Source organism: Hippopotamus amphibius, chromosome 9 (genome assembly GCF_030028045.1).
Source record: "Hippopotamus amphibius kiboko isolate mHipAmp2 chromosome 9, mHipAmp2.hap2, whole genome shotgun sequence".
In the NCBI taxonomy this organism is placed as follows: Eukaryota; Metazoa; Chordata; class Mammalia; order Artiodactyla; family Hippopotamidae; genus Hippopotamus; species Hippopotamus amphibius.
In genome coordinates, this window is record NC_080194.1 from 130757112 (window position 1) to 130775775 (window position 18664).

General features: G+C 46.0%; 1 protein-coding gene across 3 annotated transcripts in view; it reads right to left on the minus strand.

The window, feature by feature from the left end:
* The window catches only part of LITAF (lipopolysaccharide induced TNF factor), a 119557-nt gene that overhangs the window by 92793 nt on the left and 8100 nt on the right, over window positions 1-18664 (minus strand). Inside the window, exons 2-4 of one of the 3 annotated variants that reach the window (XM_057748745.1) lie at window positions 9658-9743; window positions 9406-9536; window positions 4890-4982 (exon numbers count right to left, since the gene is read on the minus strand). In XM_057748745.1, coding sequence (XP_057604728.1) covers window positions 4890-4968 — 79 coding nt within the window. In that variant the 5' untranslated portion in view covers window positions 4969-4982; window positions 9406-9536; window positions 9658-9743. Of the gene's footprint in view, window positions 1-1551; window positions 1873-4889; window positions 4983-9405; window positions 9537-9657; window positions 9744-18664 lie in introns of all 3 variants that reach the window. The other 2 variants (XM_057748746.1, XM_057748744.1) reach the window with 2 other exon arrangements.

Here is an 18664-nt window from a genome sequence, read left to right on the forward strand (position 1 = left end):
TCCCTTAAAATAAAAATTAAAAAAATAAATAAATAAATAAAAATAAAAATACCCAGCAGAAGTGAACAATCGTGACTAAATGTCAACTTTGCAAACACACTCAGAAGGATTACTGGAAGTGACTTTAAAACAGCATTTTGGGGGCTTCCCTGGTGGTGCAATGGTTAAGAATCTGTGTACCAATGCAGGGGACACGGGTTCGATCCCTGCTCTGGGAAGATCCTACATGCCTTGGAGCAACTAAGCCCATGTACCACAACTACTGAGCCTGCGCTCTAGAGCCCATGCTCCACAACAAGAGAAGCCACCGCAGTGAGAAGCCTGTGCACCATAACGAAGAGTAGCCCTCGTTCACCACAACTAGAGAAAGCCTGCATGCAGCAATGAGGACAATGCAGCAAATTAATTAATTAATTAATTAATTAAAAAAATAATAAAACAGCATTTTGATTGTACATCCCTGATGGGCTTTATCCTAAGGAGCATAGAATCACAAAGAAACAGAAGCACAATGAACTCTTCAACACCACTCAATCACCTTATAGGTAGTGATTATATTGGTATTCTTAGGTTGAAACTGCTAGCTTTAAAATATAGGATAAAGAAGATAAGAAATTGGGTTAATCTTGTTAGGAACCAAGATTTTCTGTGTAAAAATAAAAAAGATATATAAAATCACAGAAGTTAAATGAAAAGATTGTAATCTTAAATGTGAATGATAATCACCATTGTCCCCAGCTTTAAGCCTAGGTGCAGTGTTAGCTCAGCGGGAACGAGCATCCCTAAGGTCTACACTATGATTCCTAACTCCCATTTATCACCAAAAGGAACAGGGCTCCTCTGAGAAACAGCTGATTCCAGGTAGAAAATGAATATGATGAATCTGGAATATGTCATCCATAAATCAAGAAAACTGTTAAAGACTATGGAGGTCATGTCTAAAGGATGCAGGACGCAGGGGGGAAGAGGCTCCCATTTACTGGGCACGGTTCTAAGCACTCTGCAGGTATTAACTCACCCTTAGGAAAATTGCTTAACTTCACTTACTGCTCACAATAAGCCCCTTATGAGATTTGTATGATTATGCTCGTTTTATATATGAGGAAACTGAGCCCCAGGCGATGAAGTAAATTGCCTAAGATCACAGCAGCAGTTAGGTGGCTGAGTGAGGATTTGAATCCACGCTCTTAGCCATCTTCTCAGCTGCCTCTTCATTAACACAGGATGATCAGTGTCGAAGTAGAAAAGGAAAATAAAGAAAATGGCCCAAGGCTTGGCAGAGGCCAGTGTGGGGAGGGTTTCGAACCACAGAAAAGCCCCAATCACTTCCCTCCTTGTTGGGTCAGCTGTGCCTATAACCAGGGTGCTCAGAGGCTGACCCCAGTGGAGATCAAGGACTAGTTGGGATGTGCTTGGCCCCACACCCCAGTCAGCTGCAGACCACGCTTCTATCATGTTCAGCCTCGCTACCAGCCACCCCTCGCATCCTCCTGACTTTCTTGGGCCCACCTGGGCTTTCTTTCTCAAGGCCACCACTTCAGAACAGCTCACCGTTTGCTTCTTCACAATGTCCAGCCAGGTGGGAATGGGCATTCCCATTGCTCAGATGAGGAAACTGAGGCTCGGAATGGTACTGAGCCGTCCAAGGTCGTGGTGCTGGGAAGCAGCTGATTCTGGCATCCGTGCCCTTGTCCCACCCCCTCTCTTTCCTCTGTTGGCTCATTCTCTTCAGAAGGTGGAGCGTGGGGTGCTGGTGGTCCATGCTGAGGAGTGAGTCACCCTCATTTTGGTGTGTGTCATCTCCCCAGCTGCAGCTGGGAGCTGGGGGGAGGGGCCTGCGTACATGAGCTCGAGGCAAGAAGGCTGCTTTTCCTGGAGAGAAAGGAGCCTGCTGTCAAAAGCACCCCGGCCATCTCCTGCCCTCCGTGTCCATACAGCCACTGCACCCAACCAGCTCTACCCCCAGAACACTCCTGGAATCTGTTCCCTCTTCACCTAAAGCCACCACCCTGGCCCAGGCCACCATCAGCTCTCGCCTGGACTGTGGGAGCCTCCCCCGCCACCACCCGCTTCCTCCCTCACCTCCTCCAACCCACGGCAAGAGAGAAAGGGCCGTTTCCAGATGTGCTCTGAAGGTGGGATTGACAGCATTTGTGACACATGGACAAATGAATATATTCAGCTGCTGCCAACATCAATGTGCTCCGCTCTTCTACCTCGGCCTGACTTTACTTCTTTTCAGATACCCAGTATGGTGGAAATACCAGGTTCTCCGCAAGGCCTGGAGGCTGGACCGAGCCCCCACCATCCTCTGTCCCCTCCATCTCCCACCCCCCAACCTTTCAGTTTCTGCTGGAGGCTGTTTAAGAGGCAGCAAATCAATGCTTAAGAGCAAGGATTTCACACTTTCTGCAGCGACTAAAAGGCAAGGAAATAAAAAAGAGAGAATCGTTATAGCTTACAAGGGATTTAGGAGAAATACCAGCCGGATGCAATGTACAGACTTTGTCTCTTGATTTGAACCAAGCACCCATTAAATATGTTTAGGAAACACCGGCGGAAGGGGGGCGGTGAGAGGATATTACAGAATCATGAACTTCTTGTAGGTGTAAAAGTGGTAATTAAATGAAAATGTGGTTATTTAAGAAAGTTCATCTCACAGAGATACACTCTGAAGAACTTATGAATGAAATGATGAGATGATATGATTTATGATAGAAGAATCCAGCAGGGGGTAGGCGGGGAAGTGGGTGGGGGTAGAGCTGAAACAAGATGATTTAGAGGAAGTTGTACCTTTCTCAAAAGATATGGAGGTTCCTTAAAAAATGAAAACTAGAGCTACCATATGATCCTGCAATCCCACTCCTGAGCATATATACAGAGAAAACCATAATTCGAAAAGATACATGCACCCCTAATGTTCACTGCAGCACTAGTCACAATAGCCAAGACATGGAAACAACCTAAATGTTCACTGACAGATGAATGAATAAAGAAGATGTGGTATATATACAATGGAATACTACTCAACTGTAAAAAAGAATGGAATATGCCATTTGCAGCAACATGGATGGACCTAGAGATTATTATACTAAGTTAGTAAGTCAGAGAAAGACAAATATATGATATTGCTTATGTGGAATCTAAAAAAGTTTGATACATATGAACTTATATACAAAACAGAAATAGACCGACAGACATAGAAAACAAACTTATGGTTACCAAAGGAGAAAGCAGTGAGGGGGAGAGATAAATTAAAAGCTTGGGATTAACATATATACACTACAACATATAAAATAGATAAATAAGGACCTACTGTATAGCACAGGCAACTGTACTCAGCATTTTGAAATAACCTATAAGGCAAAAGAATCTGAAAAAAATAGATGTATACATATGTATAACTGAATCACTTTGCTGTACACCTGAAACTAACACACCATTGTAAACCAAATATACTTCAATTAAAAAATCATTAGATATATACACCACTGTGTATAAAATAGATAACTAATGAGAACCTACTGTTTAGCACAGAGAACTCTACTCAGTGGTTTGTGGTGACCTAAATGGGAAGGAAATCCAAAAAAGAGGGGATATATGTATACGTATAACTGATTCAATTTACTGTACAGCAGAAACTAACGCAACATTGTAAAGCAACTATACTCCAACAAAAAAGTTTTTAAAAATCATTAGAAAAAGATATACTTCACGTGATTCCAGTAAAAACAGGGTGTCTGGAACTAGAGCAGCCTGTGGTTTACTGATGCTGTAAGAACGTGGGGGGACCCCTCTTGGGCTGGGGACACTTGTTGATGGTTATACTCTTATCCTCTTTACTCTTGCCCTGGACTGTGGGGTTCAAACCTTGCTCTGACACTTCTTTGCGTGTGACCTTGGCCAGTCACAGTCCCACTGCGTGCCCCAGTTTCCCCATCTGTCAAGGTGGGGGTGTAATAATGTCTGATAGAATTGTGGTGAGAGTCACAGCCTGTCACCAGCACTAAAGAAATGTTAGCTCTGATTATTGCTATCAGGTAATGTTTGAGCATTCTCATGATTTTTTTTTTTTCACATTTCGTTTGAGCAGATCTGGGCCTCCTGGGGAAGATACAGAACACCTGGGTTTGTTGTTTTTTTAAGTAGATATATTGAGCTATAATTCACATACCATGCAATTCCCCCCTTTAAAGAGTAAAATTCAGTGGGTTTTTTTTTTTTCTTTTTTTGTCTTCAGAGAGCTATGCACCCATCACCACAATTGGTTTTAGAAGTTGCCCCCTAAGAGGACACCGCTTCAAGGAAGCCGGGGCGGTGGAGGTGGGGCGGGGAAGGTACTGACTCTCAGCCCCCTACAAGTTCCGTTCTGGCAGAAGGGGTGGGTTGTGGGGGCCACCACCTCCCTATGGCTCCTCTGGGGTGGGAGCAGCCGGCCGGTCCTGCGGTGTTCTTTACGGACACCAGGGACCAGCCAGCTGGCCTGGGCTTCAGACCCACTGCACTTACTGCAATCATGTCAAATGTCCCTTTAGAGAAAGGTGCCCACAGACCTCCGAGCGGCTTTCTCTAGATCAGTGATAACCTGCTACAATTTAACTTCCTCCTTTTCTCTCAGGAGGGAGGGAGAGAGAACCACTAGCCAGACACCCTGGGTGTTAAAGCTGTAACAAGCCCTGTCGAGGTGCATTTAACGCACGGCCCTTGGAAGAGGGGGGCAGCCAGGGATCAGAATGGCTCCGGGGCGTCCGGCTCAGCAACTGGGGAGCTGGTGGCGACATTTACCAAAATGGGGGGGAATCAAGGGAGGCAGGTAGGAAAGGGGCAGAAGAATCCGGATCTCCCATGATCATGAAACTCTCACAAGGCATGAATAGGATTTGACAAACCTTTGGGATGAGACTGAGCTGGGTTCAAATCTTGGCTCCTGCCTTGGGGCCACATGGCCTGGAGCAAGTCACACTGCATCCGGGTCTCCTGGTCTGTAAAACAGGGCCCGTAAAACCAGAAGGTCAACAACGGACAAAGGATTAACCTCCAAAATATACAAGCAGCTCATGCAGCTTAATACCAGAAAAGCAAATAACCCAATCCACAAATGGGCAGAAGACCTAAATAGACATTTCTCCAAAGAAGACATACAGATGGCCAACACACACATGGAAAGATGCTCAACATCACTCATCATCAGGGAAATGCAAGTCAAAGCCACAATGAGGTATCACCTCACACCCGTCAGAATGGCCATCATCACAAAATCTGGAAACCACAAATGCTGGAGAGGGTGTGGAGAAAAGGGAACTCTCCTGCACTGTTGGTGGGAATGTAAGCTGGTACAGCCACTATGGAAGACAATTTGGAGGTTCCTTAAAAAACTACAAATAGAACTACCATATGATCCAGTAATCCCACTCCTGGGCATATACCCAAAGAAAACCATAATCCCAAAAGAAACTTGTACCATAATGTTTATTGCAGCACTATGTACAATAGCCAGGACATGCAAGCAACCTAAATGCCCATCAACAAATGAATGGATAAAGAAGATGTGGCATATATATACAACGGAATATTACTCAGCTATAACAAGGGATGAGATGGAGCTATATGTTATGAGGTGGATAAACCTAGAGTCTGTCATACAGAGTGAAGTAAATCAGAAAGAGAAAGACAAATATTGTATGCTAACTCACAAATACGGAATCTAAAAATGGTACTGATGAACTCAGTGACAAGAACAAGGACACAGATGCAGAGAATGGACTGGAGAACTTGAGGTTTGGGAAGGGGCGGGGGGTGAAGGGGAAGCTGAGACAAAGCGAGAGAGTAGCACAGACATGTATATACTACCAACTGTAAAACAGATAGTCAGTGGGAAGTTGTTGTATAACAAAGGGAGTTCAACTCGAGGATGGAAGATGCCTTAGAGGACTGGGACAGGGAGGGTGGGGGGGACTCGAGGGACGGTGGGGGGGAAGTTGAGGGGGGGAGGGAATACGGGGATATGTGTATAAAAACAGATGATTGAACGTGGTGTACCCCCCAAAAAATAATAAATAAATAAAATTTTAAAAAAAATCAGAAGGGTCTGTGTGAGGGGCCGGGGGGCCAGGTCAGAGGGCGCCCAGCATGAGGCGCGGCACACGGGAGGCGGTCCCTGCATGGCAGCTTTGACAATGATAAGTGTTAGCTCCCCGCCCCCCGGCAGCAGATCTTGGGGAAATTCCAGCCCAGGGAGTACCTCTAATGGGGGTGAAAGAAGCAGAGGGGCTAGAAAGGGCTAAAATAGGGAACTACGGGTGAGGGGGTTTCCAGGCTGAGCGAGAAGGGAGATTCTGGTAGGTCGGGGGAATGGAGCCCATCACCCTGCCTGAAACCCGCCAAGCATCCCCAGTGTCGTGCTTACCAGGGCCGTCCAGCCCCGGGCCATCCCACGGGCCCCTTCTCCCACCATGTCTTCCCCTCCGAGTCCCCCTGGGCCCACCTCAAGCCTTTGCCTTGACTGTTCTCCCCACCTGCAATGCTCTTCCATGACCGCTTCTTTGCATCCTCAGAGGAGGCCCCACCCGGACCCCCTCTCTCACGCAGTCCTCAGCCCACCCTCCCTGGCAGTCTCTATCATATCACTTGTTAGAGCATTTATCCATCTCTGAAGTCATATTTCATGATGTATTTATCAGTGTTTTCATGTTCCCGCCTCCTCCTCTAGACTGTCAGCCCCCTGCAGGCAGGGATCTTGTCTCCTTGTTCATGCCCAGGACTTGGCACGTGCATTCTGAGCGGTCTAATGGACCTTCCCGGGGGTTGGGCTGGGCTGAGCCTGGGTGGGGGCTTCTTGGGAGGCCTCTGGGAGCCCTTGATCCCCAAGGGAGGGGATGAGCCTCTGGCTCTCAGCCAGGAGGACAGGCAAGGCTCCCACCCAGAGATGGTCATTCAGCAACTCCAGGGCGAGGTGGGGCTCAAAGGAGGTAGAAGACTTGTCTCCTGGAATGTGTCGTCCGTGGGGGCAGGGTCAGCACCCCTCATGTCTCCAGGCCCACGGCTCTGGCCAGGGGACTCTTGGCTGGTTGGTGGCCAGTGGATGGCCAGGGCTCCGGAGGCTCTTCAGACCCTCTTCCTGAGAACAGGCTGCTCCCAGCTGGCCTGGCCCTTCTTAGGGCAGGACCCCAGGCCTCACCCTGAATTCCCCTTTGCTCTCTCTGCAGACCCCCATGGCTGAGCCTGTCAGCTGCCTCTTTGCTAAAAATCCTCCACACCTGTCCATCCCTGCCTCAGTCCAAGTCCCTCAAGGGCTGCAGGGGCCTCCTCCCTGCTCTTCTGGCCCCTCTGATTTGTTCTCCACGAGGCAGACACAGCCAGCTCTTTAAAATTTAATTTGGGTCCCACTCATCTTCCCAGGGAGGATGAAACCCTTTAATGTCCTCACAGTGCTCAGCGGATAAAGGTTACCACCTTCCCCGTGACCCGACCTTTTTACTCCGATCTCCGTGGCCCATGGTGTCTCACACGTACTCGCCGCTGGGTGTTTCTCGACCACCGTGCCTTTGCACATGTGGTTCCCTCTGCCTGGAAAGATCTTTCTGTCTCTATCTGCTTAGTTAGTTGTTTTCACTCAGCTTTCAGATCAGGCCTCAAACATCATGTCTGCCAGGAAACCTCAGATCCCCGTCAAGGTTGCCTCCCTCTACACACTCTCATGGCACCGGGTTTGCCTTTGGGGATTGTTCAGGGTGACTGTACAATTATCTGTTTAACGTCTGCCTCCCTGTAGACTGAAATGCACCGCCCCTGGCACATCAAAGCCTGGATGCGGCGGAGACATGCACATTCCTTCATGCATTGGCTCTCTATAAGCATTTGCTGAGAATCCACTGTCTCTGGGCTACCAAGCTGCACAGATCTGATCTCGGCCCTCAGTGGGCTCAGTCTGCTGGGGACCACACACTACGGTGAGACCCGGGCTGGGCAGTGGCCACACAGCAGGACCTCGGGGAGGGCTTCTTAGGACTTGAACAGTGATTGGTCGTCTGAAAAGAGGGGGAAGGGAACCCCAGTCATGGGAACAGCCTGTGCAAAGGCCCTGAGACAGGAAAGATAGGAGGTGTCAGGGAACCACGGTGGCTGAGCAAGGCTGCAGTGCAGGGAGGGAGGAAGGGGTGGAGGATACAAGGGCGGATGGAGGTGCTCACTCCCCTGCAGTCTCCCTGCCAGGACCTGCCAGAGACATGCTCACCAGCTCCAAACCCTTGCCTCCAGGGCCAGAGCAGCAGGGACAGGGCTTGGCAGGGGCCCAGGGCAGTGGGAGGATTTTCCTCTGTGTATCGGGAACCGGGGAGCCCCAGGAGGCACCAGCTCTGCTCAAAAATGCTTCTCGTTTTCTTGCACATCCCTCACTCTCAGCCAGTTCTCACCAAGCGCTCAGCTGCCTGTGTACCACATCCATGCTACAGATGGAGAAACCAAGGCTAGGAGACTGGGGTCTTGGAGCTGAGATGAGTCAGAGCCAGGCTTGAATCCACAGCCTGTGTAACTCAGAGCTCAGAACGTGTTCCTTGCAGAGCCCATTCCAGGTGGGGCAGTCTGGCTCCAGCACAGGGCCTATCAGGCTCAGGCCTATCACAACGGCATCAGCTCCTTGTCTGAGGGGCTTGCTGGCTCTGCCCTGAGGTAGGTCCCATGGTCGCCCGCCCCATCAGCCTGTTCCAGAGTTACAGGCGTTCCCTGCCAGGGCAGGCACGCTGCCTGGAATCCCGGCCTGTGCAGTGGCCCTGAGATGCCCTGGCAGAGATGCTGGTGTGGGATCCCATCACAGGAGGGAACACCTGGCCCGGTGCAGAGCGTTCTAGGCTCAGGGGGTGGGCTGTGGTTTGGGGATGTGGCCTTTGCCAACCTCTCACCTCACATGTGGAGGCTGGCAGGCAGGTTCCATTTTAATTCCTGATACCACTTTCCCTTCTGGAAGCTTCTCCCTGGCCAGAGTGAGATCCAAGGGGGCAGAGTCCTGCTTGGACCCCTGGACCCCAGGGCCCCATCCACACCCTCAACCACAAGCACAGCCCCAGGGCCCGCCCTGAGCCTGCGGGCCCCAGGCTCAATTCCTGTGTGAGCAACCTCTCAGCTCTTCCTGGTTTTGCAGCTTTCCTAGTATTTTCTCTCAATTATTTCTTTTCCTCTAAATATTATTGTATAGATTTTGTTATAGATATAATATATTAAGTATTTTGAATAAATTATATGCCTACATTCATTATTCTGTTAACTCAACAGGAAGATCTCTCAGACCCTATCATCTCTCAGCACCGCAAGCTGGGACTTGACATTTCTCGGAAGTCAGTACGTGTTCTCATCCACCTGTTTATAAAAGCTGCTCATGAACTGAAATTCTTTTCTGGAGACAGCACCCACCTTCTGGGGTTGTGGAGAGGTCAGATGAGATGACTGGTACTCAGGACACTCAGCGCTCAACAAGCACCAGCTTCTATCATTCTAGCTCACAGTTCTAGTAGAACTGTGTCTTCTTCATGTTTCAAATTATCCTTTAAAATCAGAAAATCAAAAAGAATAAGGCATGTCTATGTGTGATGATCAGAAGTGATTTTCAAGATATATTTTCGAGGGAGAAAAGCAAAGAACAGAACAGCAGGGATGGAATATTACCTTCTGTGCTTTTTAAATGGGGATATATCTTCATCCATCCATTAATCCATCCATCCATCCATCTCCTGTGTTGAAATAGGATAACTCTGGAAGGACATACAGAGAAGATGGAGAATGCATACCTGGACCCCTACCTCCTCTCCTTCTCTGTTTTCCTCCCTAGCATGTGTATGGTATCTGATGTATTTTACTTCTGTGTTTATTGTCCATCTCCTCCAGTTGGATGGAAGCCCCTTGAGGGCAGGGATGCCCGTCTGTTGTGTTCACTGCTGTGACTCCCACACCCAGAACTTTGCTGTCCAACAGGGCAACCACCAGCCACATGTGGTGACTGAGCCCTGGAAACTGGGCTGGGTTTGGGTTTTGAAGACCTAGTGCGTGTCATGGGCAGAATTGTGTCCCCTCTTCCAGATGTATATGTTGAAGTCCTAACCCCCATTTCCTCAAATATGACTGTGTTTGGAGAAAGGGCATTTAAAGAGGTGACTGAAGCAAAATGAGGCTGTGAGGGTGGGCCCTAATCCAATCTGATTGGTGTCCTTATAAGGAGAGGAGATTCCGACACTGAGAGAAACCAGGGACACACACAGAGAAGGGGCCATGTGAGGTCACAACGAGAAGGCAGGCGAAGGAGAAAGGCCTCAGAAGAAACCAGCCCTGCCAGCCCCTTGATCTTGGACGTCCAGCCTCCAGAACTGTGAGAAAATAAATTTCTGTTATTTAAGCCACCCTATCTGTTGTATTTTGTTATTGCAGCCTGAGCTAATGAATACAATACGAAAAGATCATTAAAATTTCATTAATAATTTTGCATTGATTCCATATACTGAGTTTGGATATACTGGGCTAAAGAGATGTATTTTCAAAATTAATTTCACCTGTTTTTTAAAAAAATATCCATTTATTTATTTATTTATTTTGGCTGCACCAGATCTTAATTGTGGCACACAGAATCTTTGTTGAAGCATGCAGACTCTTAGGTGCGGCATGCAGGCTTCTTCATTGCAGCATGCTGACTCTTAGTTGTGGCACACAGGATCTTTGTTGCAGCATGTGAACTCTTAGTTGTGGCATGCTTGCAGGATCTAGTTCTCCAACCAGGAATTGAACCCGGGCCCCTTGCATGGTGAGTGTGGAGTCTTACCCACTGGACCACCTGGGAAGTCCCCACCTGTTTCTTTCTACTTTTTTAAATGTGGCTCTTGGAAACTTTAAATGTCATGTGCAGCTCTCATTGGTGGCTCATACTTCTTTCTGACATCATAGCCTGGCATAGTGCCTGGCCCATAGTAGGTGCTCAATAAAAATCTGTTGAAAAGATGAATTAAATAGTTGCCTTTGGAAAGTGACTCGAAGACAGGAGGAGGGTGACTGGCTTTGCACTGTATTCCCTTTGAGTTTACCATGAGCAAGTATCTTTTTAAAAAAAAGAGAGAGAGATCTAAAATAAAATACAATCAAACACTCCCTCTGGGATGACTTAATATGTTAAGACAAAATAACAGTAACTCTCAGGGACTCCCCTGGTGGTCCAGTGGTAAAAGAATCCGCCCTGCAATGCAGGGGATGCGGGTTCAATTCCTGGTTGGGGAACTAAGATCCCACATGCCGTGGGGCAACTAAGCCTGAGCACCACAACTACTGAGCCTGCATACCTCAACTAGAGAGCCCGTGTGCCACAACTACAGAGACCATGCACACAACTAGAGAGAGAAAACCCGTGCACCACAACTAGAGAGAAGCCCACGCACCGCAATGAAGATCCCGCAACTAAGACCTGACGCAGCCTAAAATAAATAAATATTTTAAAAAATTAAAAAAAACAGCCACCCTCATACACTTAAAAGATGCCTCTCTCAAGCATGCACATAAAAGTGAGCCACCAAGTGCCCTCAGATGGATGAGCGTGTCAGCCGTGAACTGCTGGAGAGCGGAGTCTCGGATGATGGGGGAGAGTCCTCTCCACACCCTAGGCTCAGGCAGGGAAGCAGGCCCCAGAGTCTCCTGCACAAGCCCCCTCCCCAGGATGAACAAAACACAGGGCCAGGCCCAGGGAGAGGACCCCAGTGTCAACGACCTAAGGTGTCTCCATGGTCCCCCCAATCCTCCTGCCTGCTGCTAGGGTTTGCTTTATCCATCTGCACAATGGACACATTGGGCTTACTCCATTTTTTAAACTTGTTTTTGCTTGTGCCGTGCAGTATGCGAGATCTTAGTTCCCCGATCTGGGATCAAACCCGCACCCCCTGCAGTGGAAGCGTGGTGTCCTAACTACTGGACCACCAGGGATTTCCCACTTTTTAAACTTTTTACCATGGAAAATTTCAAACATACACAAAAACACAGAGAATAGTAGAGGGAGCCTCCACACACTGCCCCCTCCCTTCAGCAACCATCAACTCATCATTTTCTGTCACATGTACTCCCTCCCTGCCCTGCTTATTTTAAAGCAATTCCCCAACAGAGCGTCACGTCCTCCATAACGAGGTCAAGAGATTTCTCTAAAACACAAAGCCTCTTGTTCCAAACATAAGCATAGTACCACTACCACAGCAAATAAAAGTGACCAATACAGCTTAATATCATCCAGGATCCCCTGGTTGTTCACACTCCCAAATATCAGCTTAAAACAAAACAGTCAATATGTTCAATCAGGATCCAAACAAGGTCGGCACACTGAAATCAGTTTATATGTTTCTTAAACCCCTTTTAGCGCAGACTTTATTTTGTTGCTGTTGTCCTCCTTTTTTAATCTTTTAATTTTTAACTTTTTAGTGGAGTATAGTTGATTTACAATGTTGTGCTCATTTCAGGTGTACAGCAAAATGAATCCACTATCCATATACATTACTGTAGACTTTAGGTTACTCCAGTATACCCTTCTATCGCCCCCATCTCTCTCCCTCCTGCCAATCTCCACCGTATTAGTTCTCTATTTGCTGAATGATGAATTATCACAAAACTTAGCAGCCTAAAACAACATATGTATTTATTATCCCATAGTTTTCGTTGGGCAGGGATCTGGGCATGACTTCCTCCAGTGAGAAAACTTAAGAGTTTCGCACTGCAGTCTAAGTGTTGGTGGGGCTGTGGTCTCATCTGCAGGTGTGACTGGCCAAGGATCAGCCTCCAAGCTCCCTCAGGACATGCTGGCAGCATTCAGGTCCTTGCCACGTGGTCCCTTCCACTGTGGCAGCTCACAACATGGCAACTTGTGTCATCAAAGTGAGCAAAGGACAGGGAGCAGTCGGTCTCACACTTCTGTGTGCACCAGGCTCTCCTGGAGGAACTGTTAAAACACAACTCACTAGGCTCCCCTCTCTAAAACAAACTTCCTGATGCAGCAGGCTTGGGTGGGGCTCAAGGATGTGCACTTCTAACAAGCTCCCCGGTGATGCTGAGGACCATGCTTTGAGAACTACAGAATTACAGGTACCTCCTCCCTAATTTTTTTGTTTCTTCATTGCATTTTATCTGTTGAGGGGTCAGTCTTAAGAATTCCAAGATGAAGACAATGGTTACAACCCGGGCTGCAAATAACAATTAGTTGGTGAGAAACTAAAAATAGAGTTGCCATATGATCCAGCAATCCCATTCCTGTGAATATATCCAGACCAAACTACAATTCACAAAGATACATGCACCCCTATGCTCATAGCAGCACTATTCACAATAACCAAGACATGGAAACAACCTAAATGTCCATCAACGGATGAATGGATAAAGAAGATATACACACACAATGGAATACCACTCAGCCATAAAAAAGAATGAAATAATCCCATTTGCAACAACATGGATGGACCTAGAGATTATCATACTAAGTGAAGTAAATCAGAAAGAGAAAGACAAATACCATATGACATCACATATATGGAATCTAAAATACAACACAGGGACTTCCCTGGTGGTGCAGTGGTTAAGAAGCCACCTGTCAATGCAGGGGACTCGGGTTCCATCCCTGGTCCGAGAAGATTCCACATGCCGCGGAGCACCTAAGCCCGTGCACCACAACTACTGAGCCTGTGCTCTAGAGCCCATGCACCACAACGAAGAGTAGCCCCTGCTCACTGGGATTAGAGAAAGCCTGCATGCAGCAATGAAGACCCAATGCAGCCAATAAATAAATAAATGTATTAAAGATAAACAACAACACAAGTGAACCTATCTACAGAACGGAAACAGACTCACAGACACAGAGAACAGACTTGTGGTTGCCAAGGGGGAGGGGGTGGGGGAGGGAAGGATTGGGAGTTGGGGATTAGCAGATGCAAACTATTATATACAGGATGGATAAACAACAGGTCCTACTGTATAGCACAGGGAACTATATTCAATATCCTGTGAGAAACCATAATGGAAAAGAGTATGGAAAAGAATATCTATAATTGAATCACTTTGCTGTATACCGTGGAAATTAACACAACATTGTAAATCCACTATACTTCATTAAAATTAAAAAAAAAATTACTTGGTGAACTTTAAAGGGTCACACCTTCTCCACAACCCCAGCAGGGCCTGGGAGACAATCACTGAAAGAGCAAATGTCACAACAGCAACTCTGAAGACCAAGCCCAGCTATGGGCTACTCACGCCTCTAGTTGTAGGTCATTTCTAAATCTTTTACCAAAGTGGGGCTGGTTATTCCCATTTTACAGATAAGGAAATTGAGGTCCCAAGAAGGTAACTGGAAAGTGGCAGCACTGGGCTCAAACACAGCCCCAAGTGCTCTGCTAGTGGGTTGCAGGCCTGTAGCTCATGTTGGAGTATCCGTCCCCTCTCGGTGAAAAGTCCTCAGCCCTCAGATCTAGAGAATAAGGTTGCTTGTGGTCAGGCTCAGCTGTGGATAAAAGCCCCTAAGAGCTGGGCCTTGGGAATAATTCCTGCCTGACCCCAAAGCAACCTCAGGCCTGGGATGGCTGTGAATAATAGATGACATTGGGGAGAACACGGTGGCCTGTGATTCATCTCCACTGTGGTGGCCAGCTGCCTCAGGGGAGGGGAAGATGGATGGACTTCCCCACCAGGAGCCCTGGCCTCCCCCCTCGATTCCCAGGGGGCCACAGGGGAATCAGGGGTCAACCCATTGCCTATCACTCATCCATTTCAATCTCTACACCCTTCCTCCTGGAGAAGCAGGGCCCAGAGACTAGATTCTGGAGGGGGAGGGAGGGAGGGAATGGCTTTGATGTGTGGTGGTGATGGATGAGGGCTCTGTAGCCAGGCTGCCAGGGTTCAGTTCCTCTGACATATGCTAGCATTGTGCTCTTGGGGAACTCAGTCATCCTATTTGAGACTCAGTTTCCTCATCTGTAGAGTGTGGAAAATACCATTGACTTCATGGAGTTGTCAGGGGTTAAGTGAGTAAATAACACATGCATAGTTCTTGGCATCACCTGGCACGTGGTAAGTACTCAATAATGCTAGTTAGTGTTCTCTTGCTGTGTACCTGGCAATGTGGGAAGCTTCTTGCATAATTTGTCTTATGTAATCCTCATGGCAACCAAGAGCAGTATCTGCTATAATTCTCATTTTACAGATGAGGAAACCGAGGATCACCCAGATGAAGTATAAGATCATAAAGGCAGTCCATGGGAGAAGCAGAATTTGAACTCAACATCCAGTGAACAATTTTCGGTATACTCAAGAGTTCCAGTCGAACATCCTGCCCCAGTGTCCCCAAAATACACTTGTTATTCTACAAAAGCTCCTAAGATTATATGACTCATCCTTCCTTACACAAAAATCAACGCCAGATTAAGGACTTACATGCCCAAAACAAACAAACAAAAACCACTTTAAAATGTTTAGTAGGAATTAGAGGTAAATATCCTTTGGAAATTAAATATGGAAAGGTGATAGATTATGGACTTAAATGTCAAAACCAAAGCTTCAGATCTCCTAGCAGGAAATAAAAGTGAATATATTTTAGACCTCAGTGTTGACAAAGATGTTCAGCATCATTAGTGATCAAGAAAATGCAAATCAACATCTCAGCTGGCAATTTCACACGCAACTGCAAAACATTTTTAAGTCTAACAGAACCAAGTGTCGGAGAGGATGTGGATTGTACCTATTGCTGGCAGGAGTGTAATGAATGTAACCACTTCATAAAGTACCTTGTTATCATCTCCTAAACCTGAACATTCACGTATTCTGTGTCCCAGTGATTCCATTTCTGGGTAAACATCCCAGAGGAACTCTTGCATCGGCACTAAGAGGCACTTATGAGAACACCCACACAGCACTGTAAATTAGCAGACACCTGGATACCACCCAAAAGGCCACCCAGAGGAGAGCACATGGGTCACCCGTGGCACACTAACCTAGTGGAATATGACACAACAGTTAAAATAAGCGAACTACAATATGGGCCAATCTTACCTATATGTAGACTATGAAATGAAGACATTAAGCCCCTTAAGAGTCAGACAGCTTGCTACTATTTTTTTTTTTTTTTTTTTTTTTTAGTTATCTGGATTCTCTTTGCAATGGGTTGAACTGTGTTCCTGTAGAGATACACTGACGTCCTAATCCCTGGTACCTGGAAATTTGACCTTATTTGGAAATAGGTTCTTTGCTGATGTGATTAGTTAAGTTTAGATGAGGTCCTATGGGTGAGAACGGGCCCTAAATCCAATGACTGGTATCCTAATAAGAGAAGGAAGTCCTAGTCACAACAATCAGGCAAACAAAAGAAAAATGGGCAGCCAGACTGGAAAGGAAATAAAATTATCTGTTTGGCTTTTATGTATAAAAAATCCTGGGGACTTCTCTGGTGGCGCAGTGGTTAAGAATTCGAGCCCTGGTCCGGGAAGATCCCACATGTCGTGGAGCAACTCAGCCCATGTGCCACAACTACTGAGGCTGTGCTCTAGAACCCATGAGCCACAACTACTCAGTCCACGTGCCACAACTCCTGAAGCCCACGCTCACCTAGAAGCCCGTGCTCACCTAGAAGCGCGTAACAAGAGAAGCCACCGCAACAAAGAGTAGCCCCTGCTTGCCTCAACTAGAGAAGGTCCGTGCACAGCAATGAAGACACAATGCAGCCAATAAATAAATAAATTAATTAATTAAAGAAAAAGAAAACCCTAAAGACTCCATCAAAAAGCTATTAGAACTAATAAATGAATTCAGTAAAGTTGCAGAATACAAGATCAACACACAAAAATCATTTGTGTTTCTGTACACTAACCACGAACTATCTGAAAGAGAAATTAAGAAAGCAATCCCATTCACAGTAGTATCAAAACAATAAAATACTTAGGAATAAATTTAACCAAGGAGGTGAAAGACCTGTATACTAAAAACTATAAGACAACAGAACAAAACAAAACAAAAACCCTGATGAAAGAAAAACTGAAGAAGACACAAATAAATGGAAAGTTCTCTTGTGTTCTTGGATTGGAATAATTAACATTGTGAAAATGTGCAAACTATCCAAAGTGACCTATAGATTTAATGCAATCCCTATCAAAAGTCCAAAGGCATTTTTCACAGAAATTTTAAAAGTACCCTAAAATTTATATAGAACCACGAAAGGCCCCAAATAGTCAAAGCAATCTTAAGAAAGAAGAACGAAGCTGGAGGCATCAACACTTCCTGATTTCAAGCTATGTTACAAAGCTATAATGAAACATACTGGCATAAAACCAGGTGCAAAGACCAGTGAAAAAAGAACAGAGAGCCCAGACATAAATCTACACATATACAGTCAACTGATTTTTGACAAGGCGACAAGAACACCCAGTGGAGAAAGGACAGTATCTTCAATAAATGGTGCTGGGAAAACTGGATATCCACATTCCAAACAAGGAAACTGGACCCCAGTCTTACACCACTCACAAAAAATAACTCAAAATGGACCAAAGACTTAAATGTAAGACCCGAAACCATAAAACTCCTAGAAGAAAATACAGGGAAAAAGCTCTTTGACATTGGTCTTGGCAGTGATCTCTTGGATAAGTCCCAAAAGCACAGGCAATAAAAGCTAAAATAAACAAGTGGGACTACATCAAACTAAAGAGCTTCTGCACTGCAAAGGAAACAATCGACAAAATGAAAGGGCAACCTACAGAATGGGAGAAAATATTTGCAAACCATATAACTGACAAGGGGTTAATATCCAAAATATACAAAGAACTTACACAACTCAAGAGCCAAAAAAAAAGGAAACAATCAGATTTTTAAAATGGGCAAAGAGCCTGAATAGATATTTTTGCAAAGAACACATTCAAACAGCCAATAGGTATGTGAAAAGGTGCTCAACATCACTAATCATCGGGGAAAAGCAAATCAAAATCACAATGAGCTATCACCTCACATCTGTTAGGATGGATATCATCAAAAAGACAGGAGATAACAAATGTTGGGGAGGGTGTGGAGAAAAGGGAACCCTGTGCACATTGGTGGGAATGTAAGTTGGTGCAGCCACTATGGAAAACAGTATGGTGGGTCCTCAAAAAATTAAAAATAGAGCTACCATACATAAGATCCAACAGTCTCACTCCTGGGTATATATCCATATGAAATGAAACCAGTATCTTAAAGAGATACCTGAACTCCCATGCTTACTGCAGTATTATTCATGTCAGCCAAGATATGGAAACAGCCTAAATGTCCTTCAGTGGATGAATGAAGAAAATGTGGCATACACACACACACACACACACACACACACACACACACACATACATACAATGTAATATTATTCCACCATATGTTAAGTGAAATAAGCCAAACAGAAAGACAAATACTGGATGGTTATCACTTATATGTGGAGAAGAAAGAGAGAGACAGAGAAAGAGAGAGAGAAAGAAAGAAAGAAAGCTGATTTCATAGAAACAGAAAATAGAATGGTGGCTGCCAGGGGCTGGGGGGAGGGGGAAATGAGGAGATGTAGGTCAAAGGGTACAAACTTTCAGTTACAAGAATAGGTTCTAGGGACTTCCTAGGTGGCGCAGTGGTTAAGAATCTGCCCGCCAATACAGGGGACCTGGGTTCG